Here is a 19673-nt window from a genome sequence, read left to right on the forward strand (position 1 = left end):
CAGGGAAAAACAACAACAACAGTATTCCACAAGATCTCCATTTAGGCTGAATATTGTCCTCTAAAAAACTGCTCTCAGGTTAAAATAAAGAAAAGAAAAGAAACAACTACCGTGCTCGTCTCTCGCCGTGCAAGAAGATCAACTGCATGTGTTAGGGATTCAGGCTCTTTACTGATTCTCTAATCCCATTGCTGTTCTTTCTATCTAAACGCAAGTTAAAAATACTGTTCAAGAGGATTAGTGTGGTGATTTAAGGCTTGAGTTCTGAGAGAGGGGGAAAGGCGGAGAGAGTGGTGTGATGACTGGTGTTGCATTGTTAACGAGGCTATGGAGAGCTTTAGCATGGCAAGTTCACATTAATGCTGCAGCTAGATTACACTGGCTAGCAGCTATTGTCCTTCTTAACTTGATTTTAAAATTTCCATCCCCAGAAATGAATGTATGGTAAAATTGTTTCCTTGTTTTTTTCTTAGTAATAAAATCCCAATTTGGCATAGATCCCTTTATAATAAATTACTAGAATATTAGTTTGTCAAAACATAGTCAAGCAAAAAAAAAAAAAATCCAATTTTGGTTATATGACATGATAATAATGACCGAGTGTATAGATCAAACTATTATTCAGTTTATTAAATCAATAGTTTGAAATGAAAGTACATGCACTGTAATAATGTGAACATGCCACAAAAATAAATATGTGTATGCTCAGGTGGCTACACAGTATTAGCCTAATGTGCCTTTAGCCTGTTGGACACACTCTGGTGTTACCATAGGGTGTTACAGACATCCCAATCAAAAAAACTGTAAAATAGTTGTAGTCTCTGAAAGAATTCAATATACAACAGGAAGCAATTAACATTAGCATGCATGTACAAAATAGGTGTTAAACAACAGAGACAATTGCCGTAGTTGTATCCTTTTTTGCCATATCACTGATTTAAACTTTACAATGTGGAATATCAGAGACAACACAACGACTAATGGTACGGTCCAGGGTTCCACCCATGACAATTTGCGTGAATGGTATTGGCCATTCGCCGGAAAAGGAAGTGGGATTCTTAAATGAAATTTCGATTAAAAACAATAATTGTAAGGTGTTTTTTTTTAAATCGTTTGGTCAATCGTTTCTTGATTTAAGTACAGTTAATATAAAATTGTGAATTTAAAAAACAAACAAGAAGTACAGTTGCCATATAGGACTGTCGTGCACCACGTGACTTCCTTTCCGGTCTAACCTGACAACATGGACGCCAGCCGCGTGCAGCCGATCAAGCTCGCAAGAGTAAGAAAATGTATATTATGGTGGAAATAATCCTATCCGAACGGATATATGGCTACATTAACAACTAATGTATTATACGGTCCCAAAACATTGAAGCTGTATTTACTTTTAAACGTTATTTAGCGTACGGCACGTCGGCTCTCGTGCATCCATCATGGAGGCCCGTCCATGCTACAGTCTGCCAGATAGCTAGTTTACTGTTGGCCTGCTGTGAACTGTTCTGGACTTATTTTAGTTCGGAAGCCTCTATCGTCAATCTCACTTATATTTTGTTGTTGTTTCAGGTCACCAAGGTGCTCGGAAGAACTGGTTCCCAGGGACAGTGTACACAGGTAACTTGTGCTTAGAATGTCTCGGAGTTAGCATCTTACACCGCGAAATACACGGGCTTCTCTTTGATCCCGAATTTATCAAATACCTACAAAATTAAAATTGTAGATCCGGAAATATTTTTACTTTATAGATTAATGCGGTTGATTTTACATATCTTAAATTCAGGTCTGCGTGTTTTCTGTCTCACTTAAATGCAAGACAATCAGAATCATCATTTATTTATAAGGCAGTCAACAACATTAATACTGAATAGATATGTTTCAATAAAAAGACGCAATAACAAATGTATACACTATAAGGAAACTGGGAAAGTTGTACGGTTTAAAAAAATATATATATTGATCAGGGGATGTTCAAAGTATGTATAATATGACTTTTCACTTTTAGAGCAATGTTTTAAAATTGGTAGTTGAGCTCTACTAAAGGTCCTAAGTGTTAGTCACTCAGGTAGATTCTATCAAATGTGACTAAGGCTGGGGGATATGGTTGAAAACTGTATCACGATATAAGTTTTTTATATCGGTCGATATCGATAATATTGATATTTTTTATGACCTATTTAAAATAAGGACCAGGAGAAAAATATATTAAATTTTAAACATTTTTATTTTAAACTTAACCCTGCTCTGATTATAATCCTCTCAGTTATAAAAGCAGAAATGTCAACACAACCATGGAAAACACTCATAATTAAAATGTAAACTGGTCTAAAATCACAATAAACAATTATTATCGCTTAACATTAAGGTGCAAAATTAAAGAATAAGTAAGAAATGTCAAGTGTCAACGTGTCATAAAATAGTGCAAAGTGTTAGCTAAATATAAGAAACCTGAGAAGGAACTATTTTCTGCAGGTTTAGTGCTAGGTTGGTAACCTGGCTTCTGGACAGTGCTCAGCATGTCTGCCTCCGTTATTTCTTTGTAGTGTTTAGTAAGGTGCTGATGCAGAGTACCTCTCCATGGCGGTCTGCTGCTTGTGCCGTGTTGCAGCTGCAGATGTTGTTAGACGTTGATACCAAACATGATACTGTTACATGATTGGCTGTTAGAGTGTCACTCCCCACGTTGCTAGGTTGCCAGAGAGTGAGGGCCTTTGTTCATGCAACCAAACTTGCCCACAACCTCTGGTTTCTTCTGATGAAGAAAAACAAGTTATCGAACGTTTTATCGACCGCATTTTCTATTGATATTGATTATGTGTCTATCGCAATACATATCGTTATCGTTTTATCGCCCAGCCCTAAATGTGACTGCTGTATAAATGTGTCCATGAGCTTATTTGTTTGATTTTTAATACAGACGTAAACTTTAGAGTGGATCACTAACTTCATGTCAGATTTACCTGTTAACATGTTGAAGGCTCGACTTGTATTTCAGTCTAATCCTGTCACTTCATCTGATCTTCTTTCAGGTCCGTGTTGAGTTCATGGACGACAGCAACCGCTCCATCATCAGGAACGTGAAGGGCCCAGTCAGAGAAGGAGATGTGCTGACACTTCTGGAGTCTGAAAGAGAAGCCAGGAGGCTGCGATAGGTAAGGGGGGGGTATAAACCCAGCCAGGTCTTTTAGCCTGTTAAGTGATAATTGTTGAACAGCTGGCATAGAGCTTAGATCGGACCCAAAAAATCGAGCCCTACCCGTGCACGTTGTGTCCGAGCCCGGCCCGATGCATTAACTGTAATTATGAACCTGAGCCCGATTTAAACCCAACACTTTTTTTAATACGTGGGCCGTTATACTCACGTTCTCAACTACAATTCCAAATTTGAACAGCAGAAATCAGTTTAGAATTCTCTTATTGAATAATGCAACAAGGACAAAGCATGTAAACTGCGTTGTTTGTTCAGAATGGAATGGATCTGAATGAAGAAATGTTAAAAAAAATAAAATAAAAAATTTGACCCTAGCTTTCTCCCTCAGTTGAATAGTGTGGGTAACCGATCAAGCTAGCAACATAATCAAAGCCCTGGAACCATATAGGAGACTTTCTTGTCTCGATCACCTAATTAATAGGCTACTGTCCTTCGGCACGGTCTGCATGCCAACGCACTGGCCGCACTACCCAGAGCTACGGGAGACGCTGGAGAGGTATAGCTTTCCCCCCACCCAATTATGCTAATAAAGTAATGATAAAAAAAAAATGCTTGATCAAGGGCCCGGGTCAAGCTCGGGCAGAGAATCTAAACTAAGTTGGCATCACCCGTACAGTCTGCATTAGAGACGCCTATCGGCAATTTGAAGACATCAGTTAGGGCTGGTCATTTCATATGGGCACTTGTCTATTAATTTAATAGAATGAACAAAGGTTTTATATACATTTATATTTTTAGATAATGGAAATAAGTTGTACCTCATCTACACTAGTGTTGCACTAGTGTAGTAGTCAGTGACCAGAAAGAAGTTGAACCCCAGCACATTGTAAAGCAAAATGTAATATTGCAACCCCCGCAGTAAGTGTTCTCTCTAATGAAAGAAGTCTTCATTTCAGACTAAAATCCCAGTGTTTTGGGTTGTATTGGAAGGTGTTTCGGTGTCCTGTCCTCTGTACGTAAATGGGGGTGGACAACCCTTTGGGAAACATCTTTCAGTACAGTTAAATACAAAAACACCAGTCTGTGGCCTCACAATTACCACTGAACTTAATCTAGAGCTTTTTGACACAGTGTCTACAAAGCTGAACACTTAAGCTTCTCAAATGGAGGATTATTGCACAACATTTTGAGCTGTATTGTTATGTAACAGGGTTATATTTCTATTAGTAACTGTATTTCTGACCCAACTATGTTGAAGTTTTAACTGTCAACCACTCATATGGGTGGGGGGGGGGGGGAGAACTCATCCTTGTTGTTGCATGCTTTCACTTGTGTTGCTGTTTGCAGCTACAAATTTAAACCTGGCAGTGATGCAACTAACTAATCATGGCCCACCCCAAAACAAAACTGTAATTAAGTGACTTGCAGTTTACCGTGCATTTAAGCTGTGTCCATGCATGGGTTTAGTTCTGTGGTTCTTGGATCTGGTTATCAGGATTGCATGCAATTCTCTCAGAATTTCCTCCTGGAACACCAGATAAATGCAGGACACGGGGCTGAGTTTATAATAAAAACAAAAAAAACATGACAGTACTTAATCAAAATAACCAGGACAATTTCAAATGTAATAAATGAGACTTGATAATATCACCTGAACTAGAACCCTGCAAGTATCATGTTGATAGAGGTATTGTTTTTTTTGCTGATGGAGTTGAATGTGTTTTTTGTTTTTTTAATTGTGTGCGTGTGTGTGACTGATTCTTGTCTTTACAGGGCCCGCTGAAGCTTTGAGGTGCGAGTCCATACTGTGAAGCAGAAGGACCCCATCAGTTTCACTTTAAATGGCCTACGATTTCACTTTTCAGATGCTTTTGAAATAAATGTGGTTATTAAGATGAGCGTGGATGTCGTGTGTTTTTAATGCATATAGTTAAATAGATGTGAATGGTTTTGATCATGATTACCGGACATTTCCTGAGGCTGCAACAGTGAAGACACAGATGGTCAATTTAGCCGAGTTAGTTTTCTCCTGGTTATTGGTTTATCAGGTGTGGTCTAAGTATAGAGGCAGTCTCTCTCACACACACACGTAAATACACTGTGGACTTATTCATTCATGGTACTAAATATTCTGAGGTTACTGCAAAGTGCCACATTGCATAAATGACAGCCTATTTCAACAGATGCGTTACTTTGGTGAAGTCCTAGTGTCTGTCAGAACATTTAAAATATCTGAAAGGAAGCAATCTGAGTTAGTTTGTTTTTAAAGTACCACAAAGAAAGTTGATATTAGTTTGTGTAATGTAACTCAATTACTGTACTTAAGTAAAGAATTTGAGGTACTTTTAATATTTCTATTTTATGCAATGTTCTGCTTCTACTCCACAACAAATTGTGCATGTTAAACTGCTTTAAATGCTAGTTACATTAATACAAAATATAAATCAACTAATAAATTATTATAGATTAAACTTTTCAGAGGTATATTGAGTAATTGAAAGCGCCACCTTTAGCAGCTGCAACATTTATTGATTCTTTCACATTAATACATCAATTATAATCCAATAACATAAACGTACAGAACTGGGCTGTTCTGCGTGAACAGTGCTTTTATTTTGATACTAATACTTTAGTACTTAAGTCAGACTTTGAATGCAGGACTTTTACTTGTAAGAGGTTATTTTTACACTGTATTGTGCTTAAATAAAAGAACTGAATACTTCTTCCCCAACTATAGTATAGTTTTCTCACGAGCATCTCTGTAGAAGTGACCCAAACTTCTCTGCCCACTGAAACTAGACTAGATTTATTTTTAAGTGACCAAATGCCACAAGGTCAAATCACTAGTGTCCAGCGATGAAGCAACTCTGCTGCAGTGTTGTGAGTACAAGTTAGGTTGTTTGATGTTATTCCTGTTTATCTTAATATGGTTCAATATATACAATATACTCAGCAAAAAAAGAAACGCCCCTTTGTCAGGACACTGTATTTTAAAGATACTTTTGTAAAAATCTAAATAACTTTAGAGATCTTCATTGTAAAGGGTTTAGACAATGACCTTTCTACTGACTGAAAAACACCAAAATAAAGATGCCCAGGGTCTCCGCTAATCTGCGTGAACGTGCCTTTAGGCATGGTGCAAGGTGGCATGAGGACAGCAGATGTGGCCAGGGCAATACATCGCAATGGGATGTCCCTACTGTGAGACGCCTGAGACAGCGCTACAGGGAGACAGGGAGCACGGCTGATCGCATAGGATCGGTACAACCGAATGTCACACCTGCGGGACAGGTACAGGATGCAGGGGCGTAGCACAAAATTCTGGGCCCTGTAGAAAGGCATCTTCCATGGGCCCCTCCCCTGTATCCACAGCTATTCATTCTAGCATCTTTTTGGGCCCTCCTCACATGAGGAGCCCTGGGTACTCAGCCCCCCCACCCCCCTTGTCCGACGCCCCTGACAGGACGGCAAAAACAACCGCTAGAACTGGCCAGTCTGGGGCAGTCCATGAGGAGGAGATGCACTGCAGTACGTAATGCAGCTGGTGGCCACACCAGATACTGAGGGCTACTTTTGATTTTTGTTTTGTCCACATTAAAATTGTTCAAACAAAACTTTTAATGTGCATGCAAATATTAGCATATGTTAAGTTTGCTTAAAATACAAAAAGCAGTTGAAAGTGACAGGACGTTTCTTTTTTTTTTGCGGAGTATATCTAGAAAAAAAGGACATTTTTTATTACCAGGTTTTGCAGTTTACGTTCTGACCAACAGAGGGCAGCATTACTCTTTAGTTGATTTTAGAGTTTACGTTCACTCATCACAATGAACGGAAAATCCTATCTGATGCCAATCTGGACTGCATTTCTGAACTTTCCATCCTTTTTCACAGTGCGAGACAACGACTTGACGTCTGAAACCACTTATCTGTTGGCTGCACGGGTTCATGGCGTCAGAATCAAAGGTTGGGACTGAAGCAAGACCCATTCTCATGCATGGACACGTGAATTGTTATTTCAAGGTGTTGGTTATAACTAAGATGTGTAAAAGTGTGTTTTTCCTACCATATTCCATGCAGTTTTACCTTTCCTCTGTCTACTAAATCTACTTTTCCTTCTGACAATAGAGTATATGAGGCCAAATCTGATCCAGATGATTCTGGTCTGGCATTGCTTTTAATACATATATAGCACATATATTTACATATACATACATACATATATATATATATATATATATATATATATATATATATATATATATATATATATATATATATATATATATATATATATCACAGTTATATATTTCAAAATTTTAGTTGCTGATGTTTTTTCAACATAAAGTTATTTGGGTGAATTCCAGCTTGAGGTTCACGAAGGAGCCCAGTGTTTGAAGGGGAAAGTGGGACTGATTTATGTCTTGTGGTGAGGTTTTTTTGGCTGCTGTATGTAAGTAAAATGTATTCATACACCGCTTTTCACAGACAGGGTCACAAAGTGCTTTACTTCTGCATAGACCATGAAACATAGTAGAAAATAGTCTAAGAATAAAATAAAGTAAAAATACAACAGATACAATTATCAATAGATAAAAGACAGAGGTTACCCAAAAGCTAGCCTGAACAAGTGCGTCTTCACTTGTCTCTTAAAACAGCCCCAGCAAACCTAATGCTTGTTTGGCAGAGCATTCCAGAGTCTGGGTGCCATAGTGGCAAGGTAAGCAGGGGCCTGACCCTGTAGGTTATGGTGAGAATTTTGTATTCTGTAGGTTACAGGAAGCCAGTGAAGGGAGCAGAGTAGAGGGGTGATATGGGTGCGCCTGTTTGATCTACTAAGTAGCCTAGCAGCAGCGTTTTGAATGGACTGCAGGCAGTGAAGGACAGATTTGTTGAGTGAGAAAAAGAGTGAATTGCAATAGTCAATACGGGTGGAAACGAAGGCATGGATGAGCATGTCCAGTTCTGACTGAGAGTTGCGTAAGTGAAAAAAAAAAACAGGATTTGCTCAGTGATTTGATGTGAGTTTCAACAGACAGGGATTTGTCAAATGTCACCCCCAAGGTTCCTCAGACTAGGCCGGAGCGCAGATGACAAAGGCCCCATGTTCTGCTTAATCAGAGGGATAGCGCTATGTATTCTGTAGGCTTAATGACCGTATAGTTTCCATCTGACTTTGACCTACTTTGCACAGAGCTTTGGATCGACCTGCGAGTGGAGTAAAGGGAATTTATTCTACTATACTATACTGCTGTACTATACATACTTCTTTGATATAAACAGTGCTTGGATTAGGTAGTTCATTTATTTGTTTCGCAGCATTTTGCAGTCGGAGCCGGGTTGCAGGTGCACAGTTTATACCTCAATGCAGAAGTCCAGGGTTCAAATCTGACCCGTGACGATTTCCTACATGTCTTCCCCCTTCTCACCTCGCTGTTAGGGCTGAGCGATATGGAAAAAATCAAATATCACAATATTTTTGACCTAATACCTTGATATCGATACCGCAACGATATTGTAGGGTTGACTATTGGTGCTTTCACAAAATATTTACACAATGAGATTTTTGATAAATTATCATCATCAATAATGTGGATATAATGACTAAGTGGGTAAAAGGCAAATAACAGAACAGTTACAACAGTCTGGTAAGTTCAGAAAATGACATCACTTTACTGTAAAGCAGCCTTTAAAACCAGGTTATGCCATATCACGATATGACGATATCCAAAATCTAAGACGATATCTAGTCTCATATCACGATATCGATATAATATTGATATATTGCCCAGCTCTACTAGCTGTCCTATCGATTAAAGGCGGAAAAGTCCAAAATATAATCTTAAAAAGAAACGCTTGCTTGCTTTGGTTTGCAGACGGTACCATCGTTTGCAGGTTCAAAGACACAGTGAATCCTAACCGATTGCCTTCTGTTCCCAGTGGTATGTAAGGCATCAGACCAGTTTTTACCAAGGTCAGCGTGTGATACCTGTGGCTTAGCCAATACGTCTGCATATCAGTGCCCAGTACCCGTTTTCTTCTCAGAGTGCAGGTTATTTACCATCACACGTGCCACTGCATACAGTAGCCTACAGCAGCTGCAGTTCTCCAGGCTTAAAGACTCCGAAGAATAACTGTGGCGTGCGTGCTTCACACAAAACTACTATGAAGAAAATAAAATGAAAACGTATTTAAGTACATCTAGAAAAATAAGTCATCCCCTGTCCACCCACCAACATAAACACCCGCCCACACATCACCTAAAGAGAGAGGGAGGGAAAGAGACAGACAGACCGGGATAGATGGAGGTAAGCTCGCTATAGGCCTGAGAGAACAGGTACGTCTCGAGCTAATTGCTTTTGAGAGACAACCCAGTAGTGATACATCATATATCATCAGGCAGTTTGATCCAGAGAGTAGGCCCGTTATAACCTCCGCCAGATGTACTACTGATCGTGGGTGCAGTTAGGAGACCAGCGTCTGACGATCTAAGCATTCCGGAGGGTTTGTAGAGACCAACAACAAGAAAGGTGAAAGTGATACCGAGCCACAAATTCATTCTCGGCAGCGATTCATCATGTAAAACCAAAAGAAGCATGCTGGCACTTGAAACAGATTTACAGTGATAGAGAGGCAGAAAAACAACACTGTGTGATGCATTCATTTTTTACAAATCTAGCCAGAAATGAGATTACAAATCTGGATCAACAGCGTTTATCTTACAGAAAACACCCCTCATGTCAACGTTCGCCTACAGGAGAGTGCACCCCCCATGCAGTGGCCCGTGTGAGCGTAAACAAGTTGCCGTGCAGCTGTCTGTGGGCGACGTGCTGCACCCCGAGGCGACTTCAGAAAACAGATCAACAGATCCCACACCCTGGATCAGACTACTATTCACAAAGCCGGAAGGTTTTTCAAAAACCTGAACCTGCTTCATTCTCTGACTGCACGTTGACCTCAGAGTGAAACAGACGGAGAGGGGGGAACAACAGAAAGGGATTTAAAGTGAAGGAGAGGGGGATTCCAACTACGTTTTTCAGCAGGCTTCACAGTCAACAACAGCTCCGCGCATAAAAAACTTGGTGTTCCCTTACATCCCGTGTCATCATCATTCCGCACCTCTCCATCTCTGTGCCTCACCCATCCATTTAGACTTACGGGTGGCATGTTTACCACGTCTCCTCTTCCCTCTCCCCGTCTCTCTCTCTCTCTCTCTCTCTCTCTCTCTGAAACCGAAGCAAACCAGGTCAGAGACACATCTATCCCAAGGCCACTCATTGTTTGCATGCCACCAAGGTCTAACTCAGCCAGGAGAAAACACCAGCAGTGGACATGTCTGTCTGTCTGTCTGTCTGTCTGTCTGTCTGTCTGCAGGCAGTATCAGGGATCTGCAACATTATGCCAGACACCCAAACATCAATCAGAACAAGGACGCTGGGCCTCCAACACTGTTGGTATGAAAGGGTGTTTACTGCTTTCCAGAATTAGACATCGGTGCACAAAAATAGTCCTGTGTGTCTGTTTTTCATTTACTCTCATAATGCTGGGAAAAGAATGCAACCATGAACATGCAACAGAGTTCACTTAGGATGTTAGCTTTTGAACTGAACAGCAGCTCAGAAAGCGACCAATCATGGCTCATATTTGAGTCATTAAATCTATTTTGCTTAAAGCTGCAGTAGGTAGAAAGCAAAAAAAAAAGACACCAGAATTTCAAGTAGAGTAAGTGGAGTAAGACATCTTCCTGCAGCTGTCCCTCTCCTCTCCCTGTCAGCATGTGTAGAACAGCCAATAGGAACGCCCTCTCTCTCTGACATGACCTGTGATTGGCCCAAGTCTCCAGTCACGGACTAGATTTTCTAAAGCTTGAATGCACAGCCGAGCAGAGGTGCAGAGGTCTTTATTTCTCTCAGACCACTTGGATTACAATATGCGAAAAGGTTGTTATAGATTTTGTTTTGTTTTTTTTGCCCAAAAATATACATCACCGATGTCTAAATCTCAAAATCATTCTTCTGATATCTATAAAGAGATTAAGAAATAAATCAAATTAGAAATGTTTTCTTGTCTCGGGGTCACCCTTTTCTTAATTTGCCTTCATGATCAGTACTGAAAAGTGCAGACAGTGGATTCCTTTGACAGGAAATGTTAGAAGTTAGGTGTTCGTGAACTTAGTGCCCGTCTGCATTTGCTGTAAATGACAGCAATGAAAGTACTTAAGTAAGTATTCCGAGCCATACTTAAAGCCGGTATAATCTATGTTTTATGGGTGGTCACTCATAGTGAGAAATCCAAAGAGAGTTATCACCCATCTTTGCCGTTCCTCTCAGCTCTACGGAGCATTTCAGGGTGTCTCAGCTCACAGCTTTGGTTCACTCTCACTGCTCCTCATCGGCATCATTGTCAGCCACAGCAGGCAGCTCCAAAAGCTCCTACAACCCACGGTACGGTACCTGCCCAGCACTAAACGGCAGACAGACAAAGTTAGCGCTCAGCTGGTGAACATGGCGGAGCATTTAGCAGCTAAAGAGATGAGTTGGTGGAGACCAAAGAGTGAAAGACGACTCCAAATGCCAAAGTTGCTCCATATCTGCTGGATGTGTTAGGCAACTGCTAAGTTGATAACATGTCAGTGCTGTGTTTACAGCTTGTGTCCGCTGCCCCGAAGTGGCATTGTGGAATATTTTTGTCGCAGATTCAAGTATGAGCAACAATACAACAATCTAAAAATGCTAAATGATGAGCAAAAATCCTGCATTCAAAGTCTCTCCTAAGTAAAAACAAACAAAAGTATTACTAGCGAAATGTACTTAAATTATCAAAGTAAAACTCATTTTCCCAGAGGGCCACACTGGAAGAAGAGAATCACACCAAGGGCCAGTCATTGAGAGTTTATTGACATGCTTTTGTTACTGCATCTCACTTTTTTTCTTTTTACATTTTGGTAGCTTTTTTCTTAATTTTTGTGGCTTTCTCAGACATTTGTCACCTTTTTCAACATTTTTTCTATGCTTTTTTTTTAAACAACAACCTGTCTGAATATGAAAACTCTCCCTCTCTGCTTCTGGGGGAATTTCTGAGTCTCAGAGTTGCCAAATTCTGCTTTGAATGTCAGGTAATTGCAGTTTAAAAAGCACTTTCCTGAGTTTTTGGTTTGGCGCACAAACTAGGCAGGCCAAAATTTATTGTGAACCCAAATTGATATACGGGCCGGATATAAATCTGCAAGGGGCCGGATTTGGCCCGCGGGCCTTGAGCTTGACACATATGCTGTAGCCGGTGAAGGTGGCAGGTGGTTTTTGGGCATTTTTAGGCCTTTATTGCCATAGGACAGATGAAGACATGAAAGGGGATAGAGAGGGGGAACGACTTGCGCTGCGTCGAGCAGTAAACCTCTATATATGTGCGCCTGCTCTACCAACTGAGCTAACCCGGCCACATGGAGCTTCTTTTAACTACTTTATGTTTGGTACTTTAATCTGTAACAGTGCACAATGTTTTATAAACTGCTTATCTTTTGAATGCTCCCTTTTGCATCCATAAAATAAATGTAGTAACTGTAGCTGTCAAATCATTTTAGTGGAGTAAAAAGTACAATATTCACAGAGTAGAAGTATAAAGTAGCATGAAACAGTAAAGTACAAATACCTCAAAACTGTATTGAAAAGTAGAGTAACTGAGTAAATGCACTTGTCACACATCATCTTGTCGTGTCGGTGTGAGAGGGGGAGGAACTTGACAGGAGGCTGTGGGCTTTGTTTCTCCCATGCTGGTTAACAGGATGTGCAGCAGGGAGGTCACGGAGCATCCAAGGTGGGGGGAGAGAGGCCTCTGATTTACACACTCTGAACCCTGCTACGACCTGGGTCAAGGCCCTCAAATTTTCAAATGGGGCCCAAAGGACGCAGAGGGGATGCCAAGAAGATAATCACCCCAGAGGTAACTAGAAGACATTCCCTGCCTCTCTGTCCTTCTCGTTCTCACAAGCCTCTCAAACGTTTTTTGACCCTCTCTCCCCCTCCAGACCCTCTGAACACTGAACTTTAGTACACCCGGCCTCTCTACAGATTATCCTTGTTTCCTGCCATTAATTGTAGAGGGTGAAGCAATTAGGCAACAGGCAAAACAAGCCACGTTTTCACAGCTCGCAGCATTGAGGGGAGCTTTAGAAAGAAAAGAAAATACTCTGCTAATTATGTTTACCTGTTTGCAAGGGCACAGTGCTTTAATTCACTGCTGTCCAGGAAATAACAGTAAATCAGATTCCAGGGTGCTCAAACAACATAGAACACCTTGAAAGAGGTGCATTATGAAACAAACAGATTTGGATGTAGGCATACAATAATAAAAAAAAACTTGTATATTTGGGTGAGCAAGAGCAATGTAGACTACAGCAGAAACTAAAAAATAAATGCATAACCAAAAAAGTAAAATGAAGACAACTTGAAGGATGACCAAAAAAAGACGCCAAACACAGCTTGGATGTTCTTGATTTACTTTTATGCAAGCAAAAGTGCAAAAGGGGGAGGACTCCATTGTGCGAAGGTCAGAAAAACAAGCCATCCATTTATTTTTTCGAAGGCCCTGCAATGCATGTGACTTGTAAAATATCTTTTCCCACAATTCTCTGGACAACAATGTCACAGCACAAACAGCAGGTGTAACACAGGGTCAGATGCTTGGCTGGTGATGAGGCCTGTTGTGGAGGCATGGCGGTGTCGAGGCAGGGTGAAGCCCCGCAGCACATGTCCTTAAGTAAACACTGTGAAACACAAAGCTTTGTGGATGAATAATGGACGCAAACAACGTGTTCATTAGTGAGCTTTAGAAGCGCTAGCAGGAGGATTTTGATGCCTTTGGACAGTGCCATGCTAGCTGTCATTTCCAGTCTGTATGCTAAGCTAAGCTAAGCTACGGTGGCCCTGAGACACCACTGCACTGCAAGCACATGCAAAAAGACCACAACGCATTAAGAAAACACACGCAAATAGACCACAACACCTTAAAAGGTCCCATGGCATGAAAATTTCACTTTATGAGTTTTCTTTTAACATTACTATGCGTTGCCCCAGCCTGTCTATGGTCCCCCAGTGGCTAGAAATGGTGATAGGTGTAAACCGAGCCCTGGGTATCCTGCTCTGCCTTTGCGAAAATGAAAGCTCAGATTGGCCGATCTGGAATCTTCTCCTTATGAGGTCATAAGGAGCAAGGTTACCTCCCCTTTCTCTGCTTTGCCCGCCCAGAGAATTTGGCCCACCCATGAGAAAGAGAGAGACTTCATGGCTTTCAAACAAGCAAAGTGGCAGTTGGTTTTCTTAAAGGTCCAGTGTGTAGTTTGTAGTTCATTATCAAAATCGGTGTTGCCTGTTCACAAACTTATCCTTTTTCATGAATATTTACCACCACCATCAATTCCAAGTACTCCTTTTGGCTTGGAATGTTACATTTGCATTTGCATGAACTGGGGTAGATGCTCCATATTCTTGCGCCATCTAGAAATACGTTAGCCGGTAAGGGACATACAGGACATACTGCTCCGCCTTCCGCGTTTTCGCTGTCACATGATAAACTCCCAGGTGCTGCTAATGCTGCTAATGGGTATTGTAGCTTCCCGGCCCCCGGCAAGTTTGAAGACGGAAACGTGGAGGACCAAACGTATTCCAAATCAAAATTTCAGCAACAGGAGTTTTCGCCCAGAAAAGGAAAAAGGATATTGAAAAGAGCAAGAGGCTACCGTAGCTGTAATACGTACTTTGAACAGCGAGAGAGTTGATTGCGATATATGATCTCAACGTTAGATGGAAGAAATTCCCACACATTGGACCTTAAATGTGTTGTGATCTATTTGCGTGCGTTTTCTTAATGTGTTGTGCTGTGGTCTATTTGTACGTGCTTTGTTAAGTTGCAGTGCAGTACTATAAGCGGCTGCTGGCCACAGCTTCGTAATTTACATTATAGACTTATCACAAAGTTTTGATGAATTCTTAGCAAGATAGCACATTTCCCAAAATGTTGAAGTATTCCTTTAACATGGTGTTAAAGTATTCTTGGTTTTGTTCTAAATTAATGTATCTGTGCTGTCTGTTGTCAGGTTGTAATGAGTCAGTAGTTAACTGTAAATGCAAATAGTGGGTGAGAAACACTTATTATATATTCAGCTTATGAAACAGTCCACTGTTATTCAACTGTTACTCTGCCTACAGTGTAATCTATTGTACTGATCTTACTTGAACACTTTAAAAATGATTGTGTAAAGGTGTGTAATGTTCATTTTGTTTCGGGCGCCTGGGTAGCTCACCTGGTAGAGCAGGTCGCCATACGCAGAGGCTCAGTTCTCGACGCAGCGGCTCAGGGTTTGTGTCCGACCTGTCTATTAAAAGGCTAAAATGCCTAACAACAACAAAAATGTTCAGTTTGCTTTGTTTACTAAGTGTTAGCAAAGGGCATATTGTGTCATTTTGAAGCATAACGTACAGTAACAGTAGCATGTGCTAAAATCTTAAAGAACTCTCTGCAGGGTTACGTTTGTATTGGTGTCACACCTGAGTTGAATTGGCGTTGCTTATATTTAATGATCCTGGAAGAATTTGACACTTTTACGGAAACCCTGAGCTGTTCACGCGTCAATGAGAGCTCATGCAGGCTACGCTCTGGACGCCCAGCTGTGTCAATATTTAATAAGAACAAACGTCGATGGAATTGACAAGTTAAAATCCAATTTTTGACATTTTTTTTGACATAATCTTTCCATGACAGGTTACTCTTAACCTTTTAGCTATGGAAGTTTGCTTTGACCTGTCATACAGTATATGCCAGTGTTTAAATATCTACTAAATGAGTCAATGGGACAAATGGGGGACAGGATTTGTGTCAGGACTGCTGGGAAACTCTAGTTAGTTATTTTGCATGTTGCAACACATGCACAGAAGATATCATCATAAATGAAGGCTCCGGAGTGAAACAAAATATCACATAATACAACAACAGGTCCTTTTAGTTGGACTAAAACTGCATCACACTGCTACACTGCTAACGTAATAACTGCAATCACAAGACTGCTTCTGGTAATTCCATTCTGGCCGGCTGCTACACTTCCAAAACATCTTGTTGCCAACCTTACTTGTCCAAAATACAGAAAAACACAAAGCTGAAAGAATTTAGTGAGGCCATTCAATGTCAATTAGGATTTGGGATTTGAGATTAACATGGATCAGGACAGTCATTAGAGACTCAGCAGAGAACAGATGGTCAGAGGTCATTAACTCAATGTGACATCTGATCATTCTTGAAGTGCATAGGTGGCATTGTCATTAAATGTCTTAGTTGAAGTTTCTACTTTCTAGTCCTAGTCTCATGTAGGCAAACCAGACACAGTACAACGCCTTCCACTAAAGGTAACATTAAAAGAACAGTTTGACAATTTGGGAAACACTTTTTCGCTGAACATGCAGACAAAGGAGTGGAAGCGCTGCTGGGTCTTTCTTGGATTCGACTACAGCTGCTCTTTGGATATTCCGGGTGCACTGTTTATATCTCATGTGAAGGGCTTATTGCATGAGTGGAATATTTGTAAAAATGCATGTCTCCTTCGAAAATACTCCAAGGCACTCTGTAGGTTATGTGCAAAAATTTTAACATCTGTGCAAAAATTAAAATCCCTTTATTTTACATGGCAACGTATTTAAAAAGAGGTCATTTTAAATACATTGACATGCTAAATAAATGCATTTTAATTTTGCACAAGACCTATGCAGAGCCTTGGAGTATTTCTGAAGGAGACATGCATTTTTACAAAATTTGGAATTGAGATCAGTTTCCACTCATGCAGTGAGCCCTCCACATGAGATATATACACTTTTTCGCGTTAAATGAGAAGGGCAGTGGTGACCTAATGGTTAAAGAAGCAAACTGAGACCTCATTATCACCACTGAGGTTATCACCTAGAGTTATTTACTGCTCAGTGGCCAGCAGATCAGACTGTGGTTGTACTGGGCAGCATCCAGGTATGAATGTGGAACTGTGTGAATGTGACAGGTCGTAGAGGCAAATGAGAATTTGTTCTCAATCGACTTACCTGGATAAATAAAGGTTAAAAAAAAAAAGATACCACTTTGCATGGTAAAAATGAAGCTACCGCCAGCAGTCGGTTAGCTTAGCTTAGCTCAAAGACTGGAAACGGCTAACCTGACTCTGTCTGAAGGTAAGACAATCTAACAATCACCCTTTAAATCTCACTCATAACATGTTATATCTTATTTGTTTAATCTTTTGTGGTGTATGCTCAGATTTATGGGTATTTTTTTGTGTGTCGTTTTTTACACCTCAGTTTTTCTACTGTTTTAACTAACGAGATATGTGTTAGTGAACTTTGGCAGTTCAGGTAGGCAGATTACCTTTTGCCAGAGCTGGGCTAGCTGTTTCCCTGTTTCCCGTCTGTCTACTGAGCTAAGCTAACTGGATGCTGGTGGCAGCTTTGTATTTATTGCATTGATATCATTCTTCTTATCTAATTCTCAGCAAGAGAGCATTTCCCAAAATGTAGAAGTGTTCGTTTAAATAACTGAACCTAAGAAATAATAGAAGCAGGAGGACCTGCCTCTGCAATACAAAAGCTTTTTGATAGTGTACAATGCACTACAGGACTTCCAGATGGTGGGTGCATTGTCCTTTAGAAGCGAAACGTACATGTAGAATTTCTGCAGAAATGTCTGAAGAGTGCACAGCTGCTGTGGTGCAGTTATAGGCCAGAACCCCTACCGTTCTGGAAGAACACTTTGTAATCCAAGCCATCTTTCATTTCCCTTCTCCAAACCACCAGCTGCTTAGCACTTGACAGAGAGAGCCTTTCTGTCAGATACCCACATTTTTCCCATAACAGGCCACACTCACAGCCAGATGCCTCTTCAGTTCAAGTGTCCCCTCCATCCGACCTGCTTCCACCTCTACTCCTGTTGATTAGAACGAACGGGGCGATGAATTAGTATCATTGTGATCAGTAACCTACACCCATCGGCCTCGAGTGCTCGTAACTCTGTGGTAAACACAGGATGCGTGTTTGAATGATCCACAGGAGGCCAATTAGTTCATGGGAATTGGACTTGATAACCGGGGTACACACCACCGAGGGGCTCATTTTTGGGGACAAACAGGGGAAAGAATGTGTCCTCTGAAACTCTGGGGAGACTGAACAGCTACTGCGTATTACATCTGAGACTTTGGGTCCATGAAATGTGAAAGATTGGTTCTGGAGAGCTCGTTGAGCACCCACAGCTGCCTCATTTAAGCAGAATCCCCAGACAGTGTAAATATGTGTGGGAGTTATTTGCAGCGACTAAATTTAGCATGAAATTCCTCCTTGGCCTTGGTAACTTGTTTTGGTCTCCAGAGGGATTTCTTTTGAGGAAACCGTATACTACAACAGGAGTCCTATTTATGTACATAAATACATGCTTTTGATGTTGTTATGCCAAAAGATAATTAAGTATTTTATTGTATTTCTAATCATTAGTACACTGTTAAAGGATTCTTTTTTGACATTTTCAGAAGTAATCACATTCATTTTCTGGCAGAGTTAGATGAGATGATCGATACCACTGTCCAACCCGTGTGTTAGCTTAGCTTAGCATAATGCCTGGAAATAGTGAGACAGCTAGGCAGCCAACCCAACGTCAGTTTTTGTATCAAACAAACGAGATATATAACATGTCAATTAAAGGGCTTTAGAGGTGCTGGACAGAGCCAGGCTAGCTGTTTCCCCATTTACAGTCTTTATGCTAAGCTAAGCTAAGCCTAACATTTATGGCTGCTGCTACATATTTATTAACAATAAACCAATAACCAAGGAGATGTTGGTTTGTCCGTTTGCTTGCTGGTTTGTCTGTCTGTCAGCAGGATTACAGAACAACCCCTGGTCCCATTTTCATGAAACTTGCATCATGGGCCAAGGAAGAACCCAAAATATTTTGGAGCCGATACGAATCACTTGTGCTATTTGCACCCCTGGTACAATTAGCAGTGTATGCTATTTGTACCCTGGTGCAATTAGAAGTGTATGCTATTTGTACCCTGGTGCAATTAGAAGTGTATGCTATTTGCACCCCTGGTACAATTAGCAGTGTATGCTATTTGTACCCTGGTGCAATTAGAAATGAATGCTATTAGTACCCCGCCGGTGAACACAGCAATGTGTTCTATTAACACCCTATCTGGTACACATATCAATGTATGCTATTTGCACCCCTGTGCATTTACAGTACCTTGGCATATATTTACACACAGTTATCCATACTACTCATGTATTACACCTTTTTGGAATATTATCGCCCTGACATTCTTACCCTAACCATAACCAATCCCACTCCTCTTGCCTAAACCTAACCAACCCAACCAGAGCAGGCATATTCATGAGTCTTCCCCTACCACCCTGCAAAAAACAAATAATAATAATTCGCGTTCGCGGGTCCTGACTTGCGCAATTGCATGCAAATTATCCAATCCAAATTTAAAAAAATAAGATCACCACACAGG

General features: G+C 40.7%; 1 protein-coding gene and 1 long non-coding RNA gene across 2 annotated transcripts; one reads left to right on the forward strand and one right to left on the reverse strand.

Annotated features, from left to right (window-relative positions):
* The first annotated feature begins 1190 nt into the window (after positions 1 to 1190).
* On the forward strand, positions 1191 to 5046 carry rps28 (ribosomal protein S28). The gene is made up of 4 exons (XM_028593243.1): positions 1191 to 1282; positions 1567 to 1614; positions 3027 to 3149; positions 4922 to 5046. The coding sequence occupies exons 1-3, from the start codon at positions 1244 to 1246 to the stop codon at positions 3147 to 3149; spliced, it is 210 nt and encodes a 69-aa protein (XP_028449044.1). The 5' UTR covers positions 1191 to 1243; the 3' UTR covers positions 4922 to 5046.
* An 8582-nt stretch (positions 5047 to 13628) lies between these two features.
* LOC114565924 (uncharacterized) lies at positions 13629 to 15514 on the reverse strand. The gene is made up of 2 exons (XR_003694004.1): positions 15444 to 15514; positions 13629 to 13907 (listed from the first exon to the last, which is right to left on the reverse strand). It is a non-coding gene; the product is annotated as an uncharacterized LOC114565924 (long non-coding RNA).
* Between the last annotated feature and the right edge of the window lie 4159 nt (positions 15515 to 19673).

Source organism: Perca flavescens, chromosome 12 (genome assembly GCF_004354835.1).
Source record: "Perca flavescens isolate YP-PL-M2 chromosome 12, PFLA_1.0, whole genome shotgun sequence".
NCBI classification, from domain to species: Eukaryota; Metazoa; Chordata; class Actinopteri; order Perciformes; family Percidae; genus Perca; species Perca flavescens.

Coding starts and splice junctions, on each gene's coding strand:
- rps28 (XM_028593243.1), top strand. CDS start 1,244: ATGGACGCCAGCCGCGTGCAGCCGATCAAGCTCGCAAGA. Junction 1,283..1,566: donor AGCCGATCAAGCTCGCAAGA/GTAAGAAAATGT, acceptor TTGTTGTTTCAG/GTCACCAAGGTGCTCGGAAG. Junction 1,615..3,026: donor CCCAGGGACAGTGTACACAG/GTAACTTGTGCT, acceptor ATCTTCTTTCAG/GTCCGTGTTGAGTTCATGGA.